The sequence below is a fragment of the Antechinus flavipes genome, chromosome 2, assembly GCF_016432865.1.
Source record: "Antechinus flavipes isolate AdamAnt ecotype Samford, QLD, Australia chromosome 2, AdamAnt_v2, whole genome shotgun sequence".
NCBI lineage: Eukaryota > Metazoa > Chordata > Mammalia > Dasyuromorphia > Dasyuridae > Antechinus > Antechinus flavipes.
Genome location: NC_067399.1, coordinates 121,286,689 through 121,311,093, shown reverse-complemented (window position 1 = coordinate 121,311,093; position 24,405 = coordinate 121,286,689). Strand labels below are relative to the sequence as shown.

At 36.3% G+C, this 24,405-nt stretch overlaps 1 protein-coding gene across 2 annotated transcripts in view; it reads left to right on the top strand.

Moving 5' to 3' along the window:
- ARHGAP25 (Rho GTPase activating protein 25) overlaps positions 1-24,405 on the top strand; it is a 103,963-nt gene that overhangs the window by 60,151 nt on the left and 19,407 nt on the right. For both annotated transcript variants that reach the window (XM_051975451.1, XM_051975450.1), the window contains exons 3-5: positions 4,107-4,194; positions 5,830-5,946; positions 22,698-22,905. In XM_051975451.1, coding sequence (XP_051831411.1) covers positions 4,107-4,194; positions 5,830-5,946; positions 22,698-22,905 — 413 coding nt within the window. The remainder of the gene's footprint in view (positions 1-4,106; positions 4,195-5,829; positions 5,947-22,697; positions 22,906-24,405) is intronic.

Sequence of the window (24,405 nt, the reverse complement as noted above, 5' to 3'; positions counted from 1 at the left end):
TTTTTACAGAACAATAATATTCCATTCCTTCATATACCACAACTTGCTCAGCCATTCCCTAATTGATCTACACATCATCTATCCATCTATTCATTTTCCATTCTTTGCCACTACCAAAAAAAAACTGTCACAAACATTTTGCACATGTGGGTCTTTTTCCCTCGTTTATGATTTCCTTGAGATACACACCCAGGAATGGCCATACTGGTCAAAGTGTATGCACAATTTTATTGCCCTTTGGGCAAAAGAACTCTTAACTTCTTCCAAGGGCCACATATTATAGAATGCTTTCCTGATTTTCTATATTTTTGTTTCCTCGAATTTCATCTTACTATTTACGTGTGTCCATATTGTATTACCCACGAGGGCATAAACTTCTTGAGGGCAAAGATGGTTTTATTTTTGTCTTTGTAATGCCAGAACCTAGCATGGTGCCTTGTATGTGGTGAGTTCTTAAGATATATTGGGTTGTGTTTCTTAAGACAAGAAAACTGATGCTCAGAAATATTAAATGACTTATCCAATGTCATGTAGTTAGTACTGGCAGAGTCCAGAGTCCAGCTCCAGTTCATGTGATTCCAAGTTCAGAATTCTTTGAGCTAAAAGTCTAATGCTCAGAGATGAACTTTAACCATGGACAAGACCCATGGTTAAATAGCTCTTTAACAATGTTGCTTAGAGTTCCTTTCCTAGCATTTAAAAGTTTTTAGGTATAATTTTTTCTCTCTCTATTACTGTCACTATTATTAATGGCCATTAAAAAAGAAAAATAAACATTAATGAATCAGGATTTGGTTACTATTTCTAGTGTAAAGATGAATTATTTGCTTCTTTGATGAATCTGTGATGGTACCTGTGTGGGTACTCTCTACACAGAAACAGATTGTAATCCCACACATGCTTCCTCATCTCATTTGGCTTTTATACATGTCTTTCTATACATTTTTCTTAGGGATTTACCCAACATATTGAAGGACTTCCTCCAGCTCTTTTAATATTTTGAGCAACCCGGTTGTTTGTTGGTTTAAGTAAAAACCCTCTGTTGTAATGATGCTCTTGATTTAATGTACATTCCTCCTGGGAAATGTAGGACAGATGAAGTTGAAACAGACTTTGCAACATCATTTATCCACTGGCATGGATGATCTATTTTAATGAAGGTAGAAAATATTATTTCAAATAAACATTTTCCTTACATTTAAAACTTTGGTAAAGAATCACAAATAGAAGTCTAATAAGAAGTAAAGGTGCAAATTGTTCTTTTGTGGTATAGATAATAGCAGACAAGGAAGCATCATGCAGGAGAATTCTACTTGGGAATCAGACTTGGTTTAAATTTAGTCATTGTTGCCTTTTTCCTTAGGATTATAACATATCCCCTCAGGGTCTCTGTTTTCTCACCTTCAAAATAAGAAGCTTGAGTTCTCTTCTGGCTCTTTAGCTATGATTTTGTGATCTCTAAGGGATTTTCAAGATCCTATGATCCTTAATTGGGGCATTTAGATTTTTTTTTCCATTCAGTGTTTGTAAAATAAGCATAATCATTAATCAGGGCTTAAAGATATGTCTCTTCATCTACTCATCCTTATTTAATATTAAAACTTAATTAATAAATAGTAATTAGTAAATGATTTAGTGTTATTAAAATAATTGTTTTATGACTTCTATGAAAAAAGTTAATTGAGTAAAACACATATGGTCCTAATAATGGTCCTATAGTAACACCAGGGACAGAGACTTTTTTTTTATTATAAGGAAAAGTGACATTGAATTGATTTAAATTAACTTCATGGCCTTTAGTTTCTAAAAAATTGGCCCATATAGTCTCTACAAGTATGTTCATCTTTTTCGAGTTCTGGATTATGTGACACTCTTTGATCTCTTCAAATTTCCTATATTGTCACCCCACCTATTGGCTCATTTCTGGTTATCTTCCCCATTGCTGAAAAACCTTTGGATGTTCCAACTATCCTATCAATCTGTGTTTTTATATCTCTCCCCACTTTAGCAGACAAACTCATAGGAGGAAAAAATCACCCAAACAACAAAATAGTCGATAGTAAGATATTATTTTCTCACCTCCCACTCACTTTTCACCCCCTTATAATCTGACTTTGATAGGATCACTAGACTGAAACGGCTTTCTACTAAGTCACCAATGACGTCTTTATTGCTAAATCCAGTGGTTTTTTTTTTAAACTCTCATCTTTATTGGTTTCTGAGCTTTTGACTGATAATTATCTCATCTCTACCCTGACCTTTCTGCATATTGACATGAACCTGGGTTTTCATGAGACTGCTCTGTTAAGTCCCTGAAGAGAATATTCATTAATGAATCTTTCAATCTCTTTCAATCTCTCCTCTCTCTGATTTTCTCTCTCTCTCTTTCTCTCTGTCTCTCTCTCTCTTTCTTCTTGTCTCTTTGTCCCTTTCTCTCTGTCTCTCTCTCTATGTGTGTCTCTTTCTCTTTGTCTCTCTCTTTCCTTCATATCTCACTTTCTCCTTCTTCTTCTTCTTCTTCTTCTTCTTCTTCTCTTCTTCTTCTTCTTCTTCTTCTTCTTCTTCTTCTTCTTCTTCTTCTTCTTCTTTTTCCTCCTCCTTCTCCTCCTTCTCCTCCTCCTCCTCTCCTTCTCCTCCTTCTCTTCCTCATTCTTTTTTCTTCTCTCTGTCTCTATCTCTTCTCTATCTTTCTGATCTTTATCAGTCTCTTTTGGGAGTTCTGTCTTGGTCCCTCTTCTCTTTTCTTTCTACACTCTTAGTGATCTTATCAGCCATATTGAGTTCCATTATGTAGATGACTTTCAACTCTACATACTCAACAGATATCAGTTCCTTAAACTCTAGTCCTTAATTTCCAAATACCTGCTAGACATCTCTTCTTGAAGATCTCATGAGCATCTCAAGCTCAGTATATCCAAAACAAAAATCACTCCCTTTCTCCATAAACCCACTCTCTTTCCTAATCTCTTTATGCCCTTCCAGTTATCTAGATTTACCATTTTGGTATCATCCTTTTTTCTTCAGCTTTTCTCATTTCCCATTTAAAATTTATTTTCAACTCTTGTCAATTTTTATCTCTACAGCATCTCTTATGTTTGTTCCAATTTCTCTGCTTATATTTTAACCCTCCTACTCCAAGACCCATGACTTCTCATTTAGATTTTTGTAAGAATTTCTTTATTGAACTCTGTGCTTCCAGCTTCTCTCCTTTCCAATCCATCCTCCACACAACTGCTAGTATGTGATTATTAAAGTATAGATCTGACAACTTTGTCTTCTTCTGAAGTAAGTTCCACTGGCTCCCTGTCATCTATAGAATCAAATCTAAGCTTCTTTGGAATTTAAATCCCTTTACAATTTGCCTTCAATATCCTTTTCTAGGGTTAGTATACATTTCAGTCTATTTTCCATTGTATACTCACTCATCACAATTTTCACTTATCATGTTGTATTCAAACACGTTTACTCGTTTTCCCCATGGATGATTCTCTATTTCTCAGCTCCAGGCTTTTGCAAGGAGATTCTCTCCATCTTCACCTCAGTCTCTTATAATTCCTGGTTCATTTCAAAGCTCAATTTAAGTGCCACTTCTTTTATAAGTTTTTCCCTGGATTCCCTTTGATTAGTTTTATATTTATTTTGTTTACATCCTGTTTTTATTTATCTGAGAATATATTTCATCCCCTCTATAAAATATAAGCTTCTTGAGGGAAATTACTTTCTCACTGTTATATTTATAAATCTAACTCCTATACAGTGCTGTAGTATATTGTAAATGCTTAATAATTATGTGTTGCCTGACTTCTAGATCTTAATTCTGGCTCTTGGGTTGCCCTTTCAAGTAGACATATGATAGATGACATAATTTCTGCATTAGAGGCTTTAGGATTTAGACTGTACTGCTCAACTAGCTTGACTTTCTTATTTTATGAGAATAGACTCAGACCCAGAAGTGAGGTGACTCGCTTAAGCTCATAAAGTAAATGACAGAATCAGATTTGAATCCAGTTTCTCTGACTCCAGTTCAATGCCCTTTCCATGCCTTGTCCTGAGGAAAACATTCTGATGTGGAGTCTTTTTAAAAATGCTATTGCTTATATTTTCAGGGCTCTATGTATCTACCAGGAAGTACCATCAGAGAGATTGCTACAAATCCAGAAGAAGCTGGGAAGTTTGTCTTTGAAGTCATCCCAGGTAAGTGGCTGTGCATCAGTAGAATCCTTCCTGAGACTATCAGTAGCTCCCCGCCTTTTATTTCTCTATAATTGAACTGATTATTGTGACAAAGAGTACTTTTTAATAATAATGATGATGATGATAACTCACATTTCATAAAGTTTTATGGTTTAGAAAGCACTTTCTATGGGTAGAGCATTAGTTCTGTAGATAGGAAGAACTGAGTTCAAATCCAGTCTCAACTATATGATCTTGGACAAGTCATTTAACCTGATCACATTAAAAAAAAAACAAACAAAAATATAAAAAAGAAAGTACTTTCTATGCATTAGTTTATTTGAATGTTTAAGAAAAAAACTAAATATAAGCAAAGCAAAGAATGTCCTCTTTTTAGAGTTTAGGAAACTCAGATTTATGGAAGCAAAATTGTGACTTGTTAATATAGCTAAAAAGAATATAGGGGTAAGACTTAAACCCAGGCATCTTGATTCTGAATCTAGTGATTTTTCCCACCAAAACATGCCTTTTCTTCCTCCCCATTACAAGAAGAAAGGAAGGAAAAAGAGACAGATGGAAAGACAGGAAAAAAGAAAGAGAGAAAAAGGAAGGGGGTGGGAGGAAGGAAGAAGAAAAAGGAATGAGAAAAAGAGAAAGAAATAGTGAGGAAGGAAGAATGGAAGGAAAAAAGTAAGGAAGGAAAAAAGAGAAAATGAAAGAGAGTGAGGGGAAAAGAAAGGCAGGAGGAAAAAGAGACAGGACAAAGAAAAAGAGGAAGGAAGAATGGAAGAAAAGAAAGAATGAGAGAATAACAAAGAGAGGATAAAAGAAAAGGAAAGAAGAAGAAAAGAAGGAAGAAAAAAGAGAGGGAAAAAGGAGGAAAGGGAAAAAGGAAGAATGGAAGGAAAAAAAGAAGAGAGAGGGGGAGAAGAAAGAAAGAAGAAAAAAGGAAGGAAGGAAGAAGAAGAAAGTAAGGAACAAGTAGAAGGGAAGAAAAAAGAAAAGGAAGGAAGAAGTAAGAAAGGAAAAAGAAAGAAAAAAGACACTTTTTCCTCTGGAGCCATTTGCCTCCAGTGGCAAGATATAGATATGTATGACTGGAGATAGCCCCAGATGAGGAAGACCTTGTCCTTTTTAAGGTAAGGTCTTTAACAGGTCTTAGTTTGACTGAGGCAACCTCCAATCAGTGATTAAGGCTGGGCATGGAATGAAGAGAAGAATGGCTTCTTTTACCTAATTAAAAAAAATTAAAAAAATACTCTGCTAGGTAGCTGGATGGAGGTGGAGAAAAAAAGGGGTGATTTCTTCTTTCAACCCTATAGATCTCAATGAGAGTAAGGCTTTGGAAAGTGTTCTGTAAGAATGACTTCTTGTTGTTCTTCTTGTTCTTGTTTTTCTTGTTCTTGTTCGTCTTGTTTTTCTTATTCTTATTCTTCTTGTTGTTTTTCTTGTTCTTGTTCTTATTCTTCTTCTTGTTCTTGCTCTTCTTCATTACTTGACTTCACCAAAAATGAATGTGCATATAATTTCTCTGGCTTCTAATGTCACAAGCCCTTTATCCATCAATCAATTAATAAATATTTATTAAATGCCGATTCAATCTTCTTTTTCTTTGCTGATCCTAACCCCTCATGATTTATTTTTTCCTTCCGGCAGCCTCATGGGACCAGAATCGAATGGGACAGGACTCCTATGTCCTCATGGCCAGCTCACAGTCAGAGATGGAGGAGTGGGTGAAATCTATCCGAAGAGTCACTGGATCACCATCAGGAGGTAACTGACCATTGAGCATCACTCTCACTTGGAGGGCACTTGATGAGCACTGTCCATCACCAGAGCACTATGGGGATTTGGAGGGAGGAGAAGCCAGGTCCACACACTTTTGAGAAGCACACAGTAGAGATGAGGGTACAGAATGTGTCTCCAAGACCCAGTGGGAACTTAATCTCTCTGGTGTTTGCTGTGACGAAACTTGCTCCCTTGCTAAAAGATTTACAGTTTGTCAAAATGCTTTTGTTGCAACTTCTTTGGGAAGTAGGAAGTGAAGATGCTTATCTTTATTTTACGCTTAGGGAAACTGAGGCTCAGGGAGGCTGAGACTCAGAATCACCCATAATTGTTTATTATTTGAACCAGTTCTCGTACCTCCAAGCCAAGGCTTTAGTGGAAGGTTCTTTCTGAGTTACTGTTGTCCAATCTGCTCATAAGGATTGGGTAGCCACCTGAATTTTTTGTAAGTTGGCCAGCAAGATCATGATAGTGTGGTATAGACTGTATGCACGTATTCTGAGGGAAGTCTCAGGAAAGGGGTGATTAAGGGAGAAAAACGCATTTTAGGTGGAAGTTCTCAGTGCTATCCTCCTTAGAAGAGGTATTTACTTGTTCTAAGATTCTTTTGCTGATGAGGGGAACAACTAGTTAATTAAAATAATGAAATACATGCTGCACGGGAGGCATGTTAGGTGACTCAGAAGATAGAGCACTAAGCCTGGGGTTCATATCCAGTCTCAGACAATTACTAGCTATGTGACTCCAGGTAAGTCACTTAATCTCTGTTTACTTCAGGTTACTGGAGAAGGAAATGGCAAATCAATCCTGTATCTTTGCCAAGATGGACAGTATTGGCTTCCTATAGTCTACAGGGTCATGAAAAATTGGACATGATTAAGCAACTAAATATAAATTTATATATAAATATAAAGACTAAAGTAAACTATTTTTAACCTCAATGGGAGAGAGTACATGAACATATAAAAGTATATTTGTCATGGGAGGGGATAATAAAGACTTAAACCTGGGAGAAAAGTTGACCTGTCCAAGGAAGTGGGCCATTTTGGTCAGAGGAATAATGGAGCCAAGAAAAGCTAGGGTTAGGCATGAAAATGGTAATTACTTTTTAAAAAAAATTACATGTTTAAAGGTTTTAAAAATATAGAACACTGTCCTCACAACAGCTCTGATCAAGGTAGGCAGATCAAGTATGTAATCATTTCATAGATGAAGAAATTGAGGGTCAATGGAGTGAAATAACTCATCCCACTCTAAGTTGTAATGAGTTCATGAAGAGATATTCTTGGTCTTGCTATTATCCACAAGGGTTCTACTTCCACGTTCATAAAGTCTGATATTCCTTTATCTGATCATAATTTGTTGTCACTTTACCTTTCTCCTTTACTATTTATAACCCTGTCCTTTGTTTTTTCTTATGATCTCTATTCTTTCAACCCCTCAGTTCTTTCCCAGACCATAAACCCAATACACAGGTAACCTCTTCTCCCTTCCCCATTTTTATCCTTTGCTAGATGAATTCAACTCTATCTTTTCTTCAGTCCTTTGCCCCTTTATCTTATCGGTGATGCTGTTTTGCAAAGTCTCAGCCTTAGATTACTACCAATTTCTACTGATTTCACACCTATTCACATATTACTAAACAAAAATTTCCCCAAACTTTGCTAACTGGGTACCTACAAATACATATAGCATAATCTCAAAATAATCTCAACTGGGCTCTTACAGGGGTAAGGCAATATTTTTTACAACTCCTCTAATTGGTTTACTATCTCATGCTCCACAACAGTCTTTCTAAACCCTTTAATTCTTCCTCAAACTTCTCTTGACTTCCTTTTCCCTCATCTTAGCCGAGAATCTTGCCTCATATTTCACTGAAAAAAATTGAGGCAATCGGAGAGTTCACTTTTATTTCCTCTTCATCCTAAGTCATTCAGAAGTTCTTTTACAACTACCACCTTCTTACATAAAGCTAATTAGCTTTTATTAGCTAAGCTAATAGCTAAGGCGATTAGCATTTATATAGTACCTACTATATGTCAGGGTGTTGTTATTGTTATTTAGTAAAATCTTGTTATTGTTATAAGTTATCTTGTTATTTAGATAAATCTTCCTGTTTCCAGGCCTGGCATTCTATCTACCATGCCATCTACTGTGGCTCTTTGTCTTGCCAAGCCAAAGCTATCTATATGCACAAATGACCTATTTCATTTTATCTTCTCTGGCAGATTACTCCTTTATCATCTCTACTCTCTCATTAATATTTGATCTCTCCATCTACTTTTCCTTCTGCCTACAAACACACCTGTGTCTTCCTCATCCCCCAAATTCTTGCTTGATCTATCCATCCCTGCTATTTTCCTTTATCTCTTCTCTCTTTCATGGTTAAACTTGATGGCAAAGCCATATACAATTGGATTTCTCACTTCTTTCTCTCTTATTCTCCTCTTAACTCTGCAGTCTCTACAGTCTGAATTCAGATTTCATCATTCAACTGAAATTGCTCTCTCCAAATGTTTACCCATGATCTCTTAATTGTCTTTTCTAATGACCTTTTCTCAATTCTCCTTCTTGAGCTTATTCTTACCCATCTGACCATTCCTTCTCTGTCTTTGCTATTTCCTCTTACAAACTGAAGTTGCTAATTAAAGTGTTCTCCAAGTTTCTGTCCTTAGCCCTCTTCTCTTTATGTACTTTGCTTAGTGATCTCATCAGCTTCCATGGATTTCATTATCTTCTCCATGCAGATGATGCTAAGATCTAGCAGCCCTAACTTCTCCAGTCTTGCATCTCCTACTACCTGCTAGACATCTTGAACTAGATGAACCACAGACATGTTAGACTCAATATGTCCAAAATTGAGCTCATTATCTCCTCCTCAAAAAATCTCTTCTTTTCCTACTTTTCCTATTACTGTCAAGATCACACTCTCATCTTACCATTTCCTAGGCTCACTACTTAGTGTCATGACTTCATATCTACTCACATATTACTGAATTTATCAATTTATCCATCCTGTTGCCAAGCCTTACTGATACTACCTTTACCATATATCTTGTGTATGTCTAATACTACCACCACTTTAGTTCAGGTTTTTATCACTTCACATCTGGGTGATTATAATATTTGCTGGTTGGTCTTGCTGCCTTGTCTCTCCCTACTCCTCCTTCACTCAGATATCAAATTGAACTTCCTTAACTATTTCTTTTTTTAAATAGCTTTTTATTTACACAATATATGCATGGGTAATTTTTCAGCACTGACCCATGCAAAATCTTCTGTTCCAACTTTTCCCTTCCTTCCTCCCATTCCCTCCTCTAGATGGCAGGTAGACCAATACATGTTAAATATGTTAAAGTATATGTTCCTTAACTATTTCACAGGCAGTACTCTATGACTGGGATTCTCTCCCTCTTTATGTCCACCTTCAGGCCTCTTTGGCTTCCTTCAGGTCTTAGCTAAAATCTTATTCTCTTCAAGAACTCTTTCTCTAGCTCTCCTAAAGGGAGTGCCTTGCCTCTGTGATTATTTTATATTGTATATATCTTGTTTGCATCTTACTGTTTATAAGATATTTCTTCAATAGATTGTATACCCATTGAGGGCAGACCTTATGGATTTGCTTTTCTTTGTATCCTTAGTGCTTAGCTGAAATATAATATTGACTTGACTTGAAATAAAAGAAAAGGAATAGAACATTGCAGTTTCATGGCACTTTAAAGACCATTTACTCCAAGGATCTCTCATTATATAGAATGGGCAGAAGGGAACAGATTGTAACTTTAGTACAGAAATGAACCTCATCTAGTTCATTTTTTTCCTTTTATTGGTGAGGAAATTGAGATTAAGTGACTTCCCCAAGATCACAAATAGATAAAGGTCTCTGAACTCAGGCCCTCTGACTCCAGGGTGATTGTTCTTCCTACTATACTAAACTGCTTCTCTTATAGTTAGTTTTATTCTGTAGCCTTTTATCCAAATGTAGGATATTATTAGAGCAACAAATCCTCAAAGAGGAACACAGACAGTGGAAATAAATCAGTGTTATTTGTTAAAAATATGAAATTGGTAATGGAAAGCAATGTTAAATGGTGTTAAATTCTAATAGAAACGGAAACCATGAAATGGTACCTAAGGATCCCTGAAGTCTACATATTGACTTCGGAAACCATGTATTACTGTTATCTGTGTTTTATCATATTTTATTTTGTTAAATATTTTCCAATTACATTTTAATCTGGCTGAGCTACACTTAGGAGTGTTGTGAGTTTTTGTGTTTGATTCATGTCCTAGACAAACATTTTTATTTTATAGACCAAGAAATAAGCCTAGAGAGATAAAGTGAGTTTCAATGTTGTACAATTGTGACAAACACAGGACAAGTGATAGTTCACTTTTCTAAAGGACTTTAAAAATTACTTGTTAATTGGCTTTTTCCCCTCCCAAAGTAGTTTAAACATTATAGGATAATTCTGTCTTACAAATTAGAAAACTGAAAGAAACTAAGCACTTTACCAATTGAGTCTTGGACCCCAAATAGGAATTCACTTCTCCTGACTTCAAGGCTGCTCTTCCTCAAAAAGAAAATAAAAAACCCCAAACAAAGGAAGTTTCATATGTGGTTTCCTGAGTTTTGTAGTTTTACATTACACAGAATGGTTTGGAGCTGAGCTACAACAAGAGCAAGGTCCACAAAATGATATCCTTGGATCTGTTACTTAAGTTTATGCTCTGGTTGTGGAGCCTACCTTAAGAGACCCCACATTCAGACACCTTACCTTAGCAAGAATAAATTAAGAAGTGAGCTTCTTAAAAGGGTACTTTGTATTCCTCAGAGATTACAAGCTTCTTCATTCAATTTAAAAATGTAATTTCATATGACTTTTCAGGAACATATCTTTTAACAAAAATGAGATATCATTTAGTTATAATATTATAGGACTGAGATGGAAAGGGCCTTCAGGATTATCCAGATGATGAGGGAGCTCCCTTGATCAGCACTTTACACAAATATCATTTTCCATTTTATATAAAATAGACTTGATTCAAAGAACTTACTATCTACATACAACTTTCTGCTTTTTGCTTGGGCCTTGAATGTGTCTTCTACTGGAAGGTATCATCCTTTACTGAGGTCAAATTTCTCTGATCTAGGCTCACCCCAAGGTGAACTGGTCAGTCCTAACTAGTGTGGAATAGACCATTTTAGGAGCTAAAACCATTTTGTGCTGGCATGTAAAAAAGGGAGGCTCCAAACCCTTTTGGCCTGCTCTTTCCCCTTTGTCTGTCATTTTTCTTAAGACTTAACAATTCAGTGGAGCTAAGAGCACGGCTTGGTCTGGGATGGGGGGATCTTCCCAACTAGGAGATAATTATCCCATGTGTGAGACAGAAGCATCTGGGAGCTACCTGTGCTGTTACCCATATGGCTCAACAGGAGAGTTCTTAAGACAACTGTCAAATTCTTGGCACTAGCTTTGGGGAGACAGCAAACAAACAATTGGTGAGAGTTCCTGAGAATAACCCTTCTTGCAAGGATAAATTTTGATTTCTGGTCTTCTAGATGGAGAAGGGGTGTTTCCTGATCAACATGATCTTAAAATCTGGCCTTTTAACTAGAAAAGGGGCTTTTTTTTTTTTGGGACATTGCCATTCTCAGAAGTTGCCTGAAGAGCAATCCCAAGTTCTAAAGGAATTTCCTTACCAATCCAGGAAGAGAGGATTTTCACATTTGGCCCTCACTGCCAGGAGAAACAGTCACATGGTACTAAAGTCATGGTAGGGCAGGAGTAAATGATGTGGACTCTCCCTCCAGCTGCTACTTTGATGGAAATTATCTGTGTTGTGATAAGTGTGATTCCCTTCTTGGGGAGTCCAAGCCCTCAGAGGAGTTATATAAGGCTATAGGGTAAAAGAGGAGCTCTCCAGAAGGTCAGGATGTAGCAAGTTTTTTTCTTGCTAAGGTAAGGTGTCTGAATGTGGGGTCTCTTAAGGTAGCCCCCACAACCAGAGCATAAACTTAAGTAACAGATCCAAGAATATCATTTTGTGGACCTTGCTCTTGTTGTAGCTCAGCTTCAAACCATTCTGTGTAATGTAAAACTCACCATTTCTCTGACTAGGAAGCCGGATTTGGAGACTCATAAACTTAGGACTCCTAGACTCCCAGAGAGGTACCCCTCAGTTCCTTTCTTTGTGGCTGACATGTGGTTGTGAGGTTACATCACTGCTCCCCAACGCTTGGACCATATGATGAGGGTCAGGTAACAATCATTATCTTCTGCCCCATTAATGGGTCCTGGTGTTAGAGAGGAATTTTTCTCCTGGAACCAGGTCTGTGATAATTTCAGACTTCTTCAGAAGAAAGACAAAGGAAATAGACCTCAAAAAGTCTACAGGCTCCCTTTTATAGATTAATTCAAGGTGACCTCTTCCAAAATAATTTTTGGAATAACATTGTCCATCAATTTATCTTGGCACTAGGCCTGAACAGTGAAACTCATCCAATAGGGAGGTGTCAAGGGACTTATCCATACCATCCATAAAGTATCATAAAATTTCCCCCAAAAAACTCATTTTATTGTAAGTTTTCAAGGTGGTGGTAGTGATGGTAGAGGGAAGTGTAGCTTCCTGTATCAAGTCCCTAGAATTATACTAAACACTTTTATTTTATAAAATTAAAGCATTATGCAAAGACAAACTATTATTATTTGAAATCTTTCCAATGTAAGAGAGCCCTTCCAGTACGAGACAGTATGCAACAGTGGAAAGAATTTTGAAGCTGAGGTCAGAGGATCTAAATTCAAATTTTGTTTTTGTTTTTCAATACTTGCATGGATAATGTGCGTTTACATTGGGCAAGTCACTTAATCAGTCCAGGCTTCAATTTCTCATCTGTCAAATAAAGTAGCCAGACTAGATGCTATCTAGTATGTTTTAACTTTAAATCTTTGGTCCTTTAGGTCTTTAAACATTTCACAGATACCAGTGCTGTACTTGGGTAATTCATTTACTATATCTCATTCTTGCTATATTACTGACCCATGTTTTTTTCTGATCATATGTTTCCTAGATCATCCCTCTTATGCCACTTCTTGTTTAGTCAAAAGCCATTTATGCCCATCATGCACCTTTCTTCCTCCTTTGACTCATCAGCAATTTCGATTCTTCAAAGATTTTGATGTTTTCATGACACCAGAACATAGAAAACCTCAACTCAACCATCTCTCTACAGTCCCAACAAACCACCATCATGACTATTGTCTCAGAATCACATGCAATGGATAAACCATTCCATTTTGAGAGAAAGGACTTCTAAATAAAAACCTGTATTCCCACAAAAATGAGTAATCTATAGAGCAATGCTGATCGAATGATTTTTTTTTTCTTGTGGACTAATGCCACAAGAACCCTAATGAAAAGGGTTCTGTACTGACAGATCTAGATTTAAATTCTGTCTTTGACACTTGCTAGTTTTTTTGGTAATGGGCAATTTATTGTAGTAGAGGCAGCTTGGAATATGGCTAGTATTACATTTTGAATAACAAAGACCTGAATTTGAATCACATCTCAAACATTTCCTAGCTGTCTGACTCAGCAATTCTTTGAACTGCTTTCAGCCTTAGTTTCCCCATCTGTAAAATTGTGATAAAAATTACACCTACATTACAAGATTGCCACGAGGATCAAAGAAAAATATCAGTCACTTTCATTGAAAGCCTCAGTTCCTTCAGTTGTAAAATTACACCTGTGGTAGCTCCCTTAGTGTTGTTGTAAAGATTACATGGAACAATGTGCATATAAAGATTTCATGAATCATAAAGCCCTCTAATTATATCAGCTAGATTCTCTTGGTGATTCCATGTTTTTTTCCCCTGGATTTTATTTTATTTTATTTTTTTCCTTTTTTTATTTTAATTTTAATTTTTAAATAACTTTTTATTGACAGAACCATGCCAGGGTAATTTTTTACAACATTATCCCTTGCACTCACTTCTGTTCCGATTTTTCCCCTCCTCCCTCCACCCCGTCCCCCAGATGGCAAGCAGTCCTATACATGTTAAATAGGTTACAGTATATCCTAGATACAATATATGTGTGCAGAACCGAACAGTTCTCTTGTTGCACAGGGAGAATTGGATTCAGAAGGTATAAATAATCCAGGAAGAAAAACAGAAATGCAAGCAGTTTATATTCATTTCCCAGTGTTCTTTCTTTGGGTGCATCTCCTTCTATCCATCCTTGATCAATTGAAACTGAATTAGATCTCTTTATCGAAGAGATCCACTTCCATCAGAATACATCCTTAAACAGTATCGTTGTTGAGGTGTATAATGATCTCCTGGTTCTGCTCATTTCACTTAGGCTCAGTTCATGTAAGTCTCTCCAAGCCTCTCTGTATTCATCCTGCTGGTCATTCCTTACAGAACAATAATAGTCCATAACATTCATATATTGGTGATTCCATGTTAACAGGTTTATTATCAGTATCCTAGGATACTGAAGAAATAGTCACATGTGTTTGTTGAACCATTATCACTAATCTTTAATAAAATGTGGAAAATAGGAGAGGAACCATGGGTTTGGAGAAGGGAAAATGCAATCCAGATTTTCAAAAGAGGGAAGAAAATGATGGCTGCAAAGTATAAACCTTGATTTTGGGGAAACTTTTCAGAGGAGTTATTAGAAGGAGGGTTAGTGTAATGGGAGCCGTGTTCTAACCGTTATTTTGGTATGTGCTGATCCATCTCATAGATCCGAAATCCCCACTGCAGCACACTCCTATTCCAGCACTGGAGTAGATTAAATTTTACTGAGGGATAGTAATTAAATGATTCACAGTTTTATAGCACCTATAAAGCCTCACTACAACTTAGAGGTGTAAGCAGCACAAATAGTATCAAGAACTTTTTGCAGATGAGGAAACTGCCTTTCTCAGAGCAAAGTGCTTGCTGTAGGTACCTAACCCCTAAGTCAGATGTGGATGTAAAATCTCAAAATTTCATCCTTCCTCCTTCTCCCTCGGGATGCCCCCTTGTGGTAGGCAAAAAGTTAAGGGGAGGACAATGTCTCTCATCCTCTGCCCATTGCCCTCGTTCATGATCTTCTTTCTTTCTTTTCCTTGAAATCCATCCACCTGCCTTCCCTCTGATTTTAAAACTCATTTAGAATCATCTGAAGTAAAAGGAGTGGAGATAAGAAGAGCTCTGGGAGTGGAGTGGGTAGAGTGAAGGGCTAGGTAATAAGCTCAGGTTTGGGTTTTTGGTTTTTTTGTTTTGTTTTGTTTTGGGATGACAAATTTAGACAAGATCTAGGAATTTCAAACCATTGAGTAAGTATAGGAAATGTGTCAAATTCTGACCTGGAAGAACTGTAAGGGAAAAATATGTTCTTTAATGCATGAAGATGAGGTAAATGTCCTCCCTGTTAGGAAAGAATGTGTTTTGATTTTTGTTCAGACTTTGGGAAGTCTTTTCCCTAACCCATACTTCCACTGGGTCTCCTTTGAGCACGTTTCTGGGAACTTCCTGGAGGAACTTAGGGAGGTCAGTTGCCTTTTGTGGAAAGTATGCTGGATTTTGAACTAGGGGATGCAAATCTTAATTCTCTACTTAACTTCCTGTGTGTCTTTGAGCACATCATCCAATCTCTGTAAGTCTCATTTTTCTCATAATTAAAATAGGGATAGTAATACCTACACTATCTACATTGAAATATCTGCATCCAGTGTTCCCAGCATAATTTGAATTAAAGAAAGATGTGGTCAGGTAGGCTGAAAATGGCACTCAGTCCAGGAGTGGAATAGATTGTAGAGGGTATTTAATTGGCCCAGTGGACAGAATGCTGGACCTGGGGTCAGGAGTACTTGAGTTCAAAGACAACTTTAGACCCTAGTTGTGTTGAGACAAATCACTGTTTCCTCAGTTGTGAAATGTAGACAATACTAGTATCCACTCTCTAGGATATTATGAAGACAAAAATGAGACAGTATTTATAGAGGACTCTGTGAACCTTAAAGTGCTATTCAAATGCTTGTTCATTAAACTTTTATATTGTTTGGTCTCCTTGATTAATCCCCCTTCACCCTTTATCCTAATCCCAGTCCTAGCTTCTCATTAGTAGAATAAATTTTAGTAGGAAATAATATTGCAAAGGGGAACCTGTAAATCACATATAATCTGCCCCCTCTAAAAGCAAAAGAATATAATTTACAAATTGTATTATATATTAACTAAAATTCACATCCTACTGATAGTACTGAATTAGGGGAAACCACTTTGATGCAACTTGTCAAGGTTCTAGTCCTATGATTTGTAAATTCCTGACAAGTGCTGAACCTCCATATTTCCATACCTGTAGAACTTCAAACAGATGCTGGTAACTTTGAAATGATTTTGAGGTGTTAATGAAGTAACCCCAAGATAGCAGAGATAAGAGTCTGTTTTCCCCCAAAATGTTAGATGAGATCTGGGAAACTAACACTAACTCAAACTCCTGCCTCCTCCACCTCCCCAAGCACTCTTCCATCTCCATAGGGTTCATGTTGCTTACTGCTTCCAACTCTAATCCATAGTTACAGGAATGATATTCTGTGTCTTTCTTTCTCCCCATCCTCTTTCTCACTCTGCCTCCTTTTACCATCCTATTCCCTGGTCCTGAACTATGTCATCTTCCTCTGTCCAACTTTTTCTGACTTGTCTCAATACCTTATTAAATTTGCCTGCCACCCATTTCCTGCTGTCAGTTGTGGCCTTTCTCAGTAAGTACCCAAAGAAGTGGCCATTCCTGCCCCCATTTCATAATTTCATAAGTTAATCGATCAATTAAATCTTATAGGATTGCTGTGGGGAAAATGCTTTGTAAAGTATACCCACTAGAAATTCCAGCCTATCTGTAATTTCTCTGCCCGAATCTTAGAAACTCAGAGATTTGTCTCTGGTCACTTCACAACAAAATATGATGGGATGTCATTTGCCTTTCTGGCCCCAGTGCAACATTTTCTACCCTAGAAGTGTTTTGGTATTATTACCCTCATTTTGCAGATCAAGAAAGTGAGGTAAACAGGGACCAAGTGATATGTCCAAAGTCACACAGGTAATGTCTAAGATTTGAATTCAGGTATTCCTGATTCCAGGGAAAGTAGGTGATTCAATGGATAGACTACCAGGGCAGAAGTCAGGAGTTCAAATCTTGCTTCGGACACTTACCAACTGTATGACCCTGGGAAATCATTGCTCCCTCTGTACCTGAGTTTCTCATCTGTAAAATGTAAAATCAGTATCTTTGCCAAGAAACTCCAAAATGGAGTCTCAGAGAGTTGAACATGAGTGAAACAACTCAGCAACAATGAGAAGTGGAAAAGGTAGATGGTGGAAAAAAAATCTAAGGATGGTTTGGGTTTGACAAAGCATGAGCAGAGATAATGCAAAGAAATAAGAATTTTAAGAGTAGGACAAGGTAGAAATAGCTTACTTGGCTCACTAAGGATTGAGTCTGGAAAGGGAGGAATATGAAATCAAAGTGATGGTCTGAGAAAATACTGAAGGGCACAAGGATTGAAGGTCTTGGTGAAGATGAAGAACAGATTGAGGAGGGAAAGGTTAGTAAGAGATGTTACGATTGGAGGCTATTATCAGATAAAGGAATTGCAGAGTTTTTGATCTTGGAATACAAACCTTAGTGAATGATAACAAGAATGGGTGCATCTGATCATTCCCATGTTTGATGGAATGGAGTGGAGGAGAAGGTCACAAGAACTGAAAATGATAGAGTAGGAGGTTAGGGTATTTGAGAGACAGTTAACGTTGAAACCCCTTGGTATAAAAGCAAAAATTGGAATGAATTCTTGAGTTCTTTATTTTTGTCTTTGTATCCCCAATTCTTAGCATCGTGCCTGGATTAATAAATTATTATTTATATTAATTAATATATTGTATTAATAAATCCTTTTTTCCTGAGTGAATAAATAAATATATAATCAATAGATAGTCCTCAGATCACAAACTATGTTGTGTGGTCATTAAAGTAGCATCTGGGACAAATAATTATGTTATCTCCTAATTCCATATATTTTATGATTTATAAAGAACTCTCTGTACACAATAATCTCTTCAGATTATTTTCCTTTACACAAGAGGAGTCTGAAGCTTAGTTACTTGCCCAAAGCCATAAAAGTTAGTGAGTTTGGAGCCAGGACTCAAAACCAAGACCTCTGATTTCTAATCCAGTAACTTGGCTATAATACTTTTGGGAGTTTTCATCTTGGGAATGCTTTCAGGAGGTGATTGATGGATTCTTTTAAATGTCTATTTATCCTCTGGTTCTAGAATATTGAAACAGTTTTCCATTTTATTTTAAACATTTTTTTCCTTTTTTATTGTTTTCTTTTTTCTGGTTACACATTTACATTAATTTTTAAAATACACATTTCTTTATGAATGCTATAAGAGAAAAATCAGAACAAAAGGGAAAAACCACGAGAGTAATAAAAACAGAATAAAAAGGGAAAAAAGTGAACACAGCATGTGTTGATTTGCATTCAGTCTCCATAGTTTTCTCTCTGTATGCAGATGGCATTTTCTATCCAAAGTTTATTGGAATTGCTTTGAATCATTGAACCTCTGAGAAGAACCAAGTCTTTCATAGTTGACCATCACACAATCTTGCTGTTACTATGTACAATGTATTCCTAGTTGTTTCATTCAGCATCAGTTTGTATAAATCTTTGCTGGTCTTTCTAAAATCAGTTTGTTTGTCATTTTTTTTTATAGAACAATAACATTTCATTACTTCCATATACCATAACTTATTCAGCCATTCCTCAACTCACTTTCCAATTCTTTGCCACTACAAAAAGAGATGCTACAAACAGTTTTGCACATGTGGGTCCTTTTCCCTCCTTTATTATTTTCTTGAGATATAGATGCAGGAGTAGCATTGCTGGATCTAAAGGTATGCACAGTTTTAATGCTCTTTAGGTATAGTTCCAAATTGCTTTCCAAAATGGTTGGATCATTTCATGACTTCACCAACAAGGCATTAGTGTCCTAGTTTTCCCACATCCCATCCAACATTTATTATGATCTTTTCCTGTCATCATCTAATCTGAGAGGTGTGAAGTGATATCTCAGAGTTGATTTAATTTGCATTTCTCTAATCTATATTAATTTAGAGCATATTTTCAAATGATTATAAATGGCTCTAATTTACATCATCTGAAAATTTTCTGTTCATATCCTTTGACCATTTATCAGTTGGGGAATGGCTTGTATTCTTATAAATTTATAAGACAGTTTATTACTTATTAATTATTTATAAATTATTATTTATAAAACAGTTCTTTATATATTTTTGAAATGAGACATTTATCAGAAACACTAGCTGTAAAAAAAAATTTACCCCAGCTTTGTTTCTCCCTTTTAATCTTGTTTGTGTTGTTTTTGTTTATGCAAAATCTTTTTAATTTAAAAATTACATTAATTTAGTGTAATCAAAGTTGTCCATTTTGTATTTTGTAATATTCTCTAGTTCTTTTTTGGTGATAAATTCCTCCCTTCTCCAAAGATCTTACAGATAAATTATCTCTTGCTCTCCTAATATGCTTACAGTATTACCCTTTATGCCCAAATTGTGTATCCATTTTAACTTTATTTGATATGGGATATGAGATGAAGGTCTATGCCGAGTTGCTGACATATTATTTTTCATTTTTCCCAACCATTTTTTGTGAAACAATGAATCTATCTGAGAAGCTGGAGTTTTGGGGTTTATCAAATACTAGATTATTCTCCCACATTGCTTATGGTATCATCCTTTATACCCAAATTGCATACCCATTTTGATTTTATTTTAGTATGGAGTATGAGATGTAGATATGTATCAAATTTCTGACATACAATTTTCCAGTTTTCCCAGCAAATTTTATCAAATAGTGAGTTATTATTCCAGAAACTGGAGTTTAGGAACTTATCAAATACTAGATTACTATAGTCTTCAATTTTTGTGTTGTGTATATCTAACCTATTCCACTAATATACTATTTTATTTCTTAGCCAATACCAAATGGTTTTGATGACTGCTGTTTTAAAATATAGTTTTAGGTTGGGTACTGCTAGATCACTGTCTTTTACATTTGTTTTTCATTAATTCCTTTGATATTATTGAATTTTTTTTCTTCCAGATGAATTTTGTTATTATTTTTTTGAGCTCTATAAAATAATTTTCTTTTGTGTTTGATTGGTATGGCACTGAAAAAATAGACCAATTTAGGTAGAATTACCATTTTTAATATATTAGTTTGGCCTACCAATGAACAATTGATATTTTTATAATTGTTTAGACCAGACTTTATTTGTGTGAGAAGTGTTTTGTAATTATGTTTATACAATTCCTGGGCTTGTCTTGGCAGGTAGACACCCAAATATTTTGTCTACAGTTATTTTAAATGGAATTTCTCTTTCTATCTCTTGTTGCTAGGCTTTGTCAGTAATATATGGAAATTCTATTGATTTATGTGGATATATTTTATATCTTGGAACTTTGCTAAAACTGTTAATTGTTTCAAGTAGGTTTTGGGATGATTCTCTAGGATTCTGTAAGTATATTATCATATTATCTGCAAAGAGTGATAGTTTTATATCATTGCCCATTCTAATTCCTTTAATTTCTTTTTCTTTTTCTATTGCTAAAGTCAACATTTCTAGTATAATAATAATACGTAATAGTGATGATAATAGGCATCCTTGTTTCATCTCAATCATCTGCGTATTACATCCAAATTTTCTCCATTACAAAGAATGCTTGCTGATGGCTTGAAGACTCCCTTTATTCCTATTCTCTGGGTGCTGTATTTTGTCAAAAGCTTTTTCTGCATCTATTGGAATTAGCATATGATTTCTGTTAGTTTTGTTATTGATATGGTTGATAGTGTCCAGCCTCGTTTTTTTGTTTTTGTTTTTTTTTTTTTTGGATCATACCTTTCAGGTAGATCAGTAATTTTTAAATGATCTCACTTGGATCTATTTTCCAAATCAATTGTTTTTACAGTGAGATATTTCACATTATTTTCTATTTTTCATTCTTTTAAAAAATTTTTAAAATCGTCCTGATTTCTCATAAAGGCATTAGCTTCCATTTGCTCATTCCTAATTTTTAAGGAATTATTTTCCTCAGTAAGCTTTTGTACCTCCTTTCCCAATTTTGCTTTTTAAGGCATTCTCCTCCTCCTTAGTTTTTTGTATTTCCTTCTGAATCACTTAAATTTTTCTTCTCAGTTTTTCCTCTACCTCTCTTACTTGATTTCTAAAATTCCTTTTGAGCTCTTTTATGGCACGAGACCAATTTTTATTTTTCTTGGAGATTTTAGATGTAGGAACTTTGGCTTTGTTACCATTTTCTGAGTATATATTTTGATCTTCTTTACAAGAAATGTAGTAACTTTCTGTGGTCAGAATCCTTTTCTGTTGTTTGCTCATTTTCCCTGTCTATTGCTTGGCTTTTATTAAAATAGGGCTTTGTTTTCAGGGTGGAGGGCGTAATGTCCCAAGCTTCAGGAGCTTTTGTGCAGGTGTTTTCAGAGACCCTTCCAGGGACCTGTTCTTTGGGCCAGCACTGCTGTTCAGATCTGAGTATGGGCAAAGCCACAGAATTGTGTAATAGTCTCTGCAATCTCCCTCTGACCAGCTGCCAGGCCCCCCTACCTGTGGGCTTCCTGCAGGTCACCACTGTCCGTGCTGAGGTAACTGCGGCAACCACAGCTCTACTTCCTTCGCTGTTGATTCAGTGACTCCCAAAGCCCAATCTTGGGCTGGGACACCCTTCAAATCCTGGCGTGCCGAGTCTTTCCTGCTGAGTTGTCGGCCCCTGTGGGCTGAGAGAGCTGGCGATCGCTGCCACTGCCACCATTTTGGAGGCCCTTGTGGTCTGTCCTTGGTTTCCTGGGGCCTGTGCTGTGCTGGCCAAGCCTGTGGTGTGATTGAGCTCCAGATCTGCCCTGTTGTCCCTGCTGCCCACCTTCCAAGCTGCCTTTGTAGAAAATTGTTCCACTCTGCCTTTTTGTGTGTTCTGATGCTCTAAAATTTGTTTAGAGTCATAATTAAAGGTATTCAGATGAGTTTGGAGAACTCTGGTGACTCTGCCATCTTGCCTCTGCCCCCCTGATTTTGCAATTATCTGGACCCATGAACTTGTCTTAAACATTTTTTTTGATAACTGTTTCAATATAATTTGTTTCCTTTGTAATAGTATTAGTTTTATTTTATGCATTTAAAAACATCATTCTGAGATAGATCCGTAGGCTTCCCTAAACAGCTAAAGATATTCATGATATTAAAAAGGTTAAGAGCCTATAAAAAGTACCATGAGATGGGGTAAAGAGCAGAGCAAAGAGCATTGGAATTTGAATTAAGGGACTGGGGTTTGCTTGCTTGCTACCTGTAAGTACCAAGATTTGCACAGTGCCTGGCATATTGTAGGTAGTTAATAAATGCTTATTGGTTTTATTGATTGATTTTTGTAGTCTTTAGAAAATTTTGTCCCTTCTTTGGGTCCCAGTTTCCTCAACTATAAAATAGAAATATTGAACTACATCATCTCTGAGTCCCTTCTAGCTTCAGAGTCCATACTGGCATTTGGGAGGGGGGAGGTAAAATTGACATAGCAAGGTGACCAATTTATTGAGAGGAAACCTGGTTTTGGAACGGATGGGGAGGTCCCATTTTTGGCTTTTCTTTCTTTAGTGGTATTTGGTCAGCGACTGGATGAGACTGTGGCATATGAACAAAAATTTGGGAATTACTCAGTGCCCATCCTGGTGGAGAAGTGCATGGAATTCATCAGAGAACATGGCCTGAATGAGGAAGGTATCTTCCGACTGCCTGGACAGGACAACTTGGTAAAAAAGCTGAGGGATGCCTTTGACGCTGGGGAGAGACCTTCTTTTGAACGGTGAGTCTAACCTTTCCTGAATGCTCATTTGTACTTGCATTAGGAGAAGGAGTTGCTGTGTACTACTTGTATTAAGTAATATGAAAGAAGAGTGAAACTATAGGGTGATATCAGATCTTGAAAAACCCCAAATGCCAGATTAGGGAGTTTAAGCCTTCCTTTGTCGGAATGTAAATATCATTTAGTCCAATACTCTTATTTTATGAATAAGGAAATTGAGACAATAAAGAAAGGCAAAGCATGAATTCTTTGGAAGAAGGTTGGTTTTGACTTGGAGAAGAGGGTATATAGGCTTAGGGAAGGCTTCCTGGAGTAGGGGGTATTTCACTTGATCTTTAAAGAGCAAGTAGGAATTCAGCAAGTGATGAAGGAGAGGGAGGAAACTGTAGATATAAATCAGGTAGAACAAAACCATGGAGATAGTCAAACATAGGTGTGTCTTTTCTAGCTCTCTCAGTGTTTTTGTTTCTATTATACAGAAAGCTTAAGTCCTCTGATTTTGATGGGTGTGCAGAGCAATAAGTCACCAGTTTGTCTAGAAAAGCAGACAGTGTTCTTGGGCAGAATCCATCTCCTAGTCCACAGAAGGTTCATCCTTGTGGCTGAAAAGTATTGGTAAAAGATTGGTAATCTTTTGTTGGAAGCAGGAGTTATGTAGGGGAACAGGAAAAAATCCTACAACTCTAGGTTGAATTTGCAAGATTCAGAACTGAAAACAATCTTAGGAATCATATAGATTAGTAATGAATTAAATTGGAAACTCCTCCATTAAATTGTAATCTCCTTGAGAACAGAAATTATCTTTTGCCTTTTTTTTTTGTATCCCTAGAGCTTAGTATAGTGCCTGGCACATAGCAGGCCCTTAATAAATATTTATTGATTGAGATCATTTGACATCTTCATTTAACAGAAAGGACCCAGAGAAAGGAAATGATTTTCCTAAGATCATACAACTATTTCTGGCTAAACTAGAATTCCAACCATAGGTTCTTTTGATCCAAATCCACTACTTTTTCCACTGAACTAGGAAGTAGTTAGATCAATAATTGTCCTAGATCATCATTCTTATGCTAGGATTGGTGCTATAGATTGAGGACTTTGTGGTGATTGTTCTTAGTGGATAGATATATTTAGAGGATACTAGCTCAAATCTTATTTTTAAACCTTGTGATCTTGGATAAGTCACTTAACTTATTTTGAACTCAGGTTCCTCATCTGTAAAACAGGAAGATTGGACTACATGATATGTAGGGTTTATTTCAGCCTATTATCTTATGAAGTGACATATTTAAAGTTAAACAGCAAGTTACTATCAGAACTAGGATTAGAGACAGGACTTAACTCTTGACACCCAGCCTAGGTTCCTTCTTCAAGATAGTCTCACTATCTTTTTAACAATCCTAGAAATAAATCTTCCACTTCTCTAGGATTACATCACTTTTCCAATAAGTAGTCAAGAAGATAAATTGAATGGTTCTTGACCATTTTAATCCATCAGTT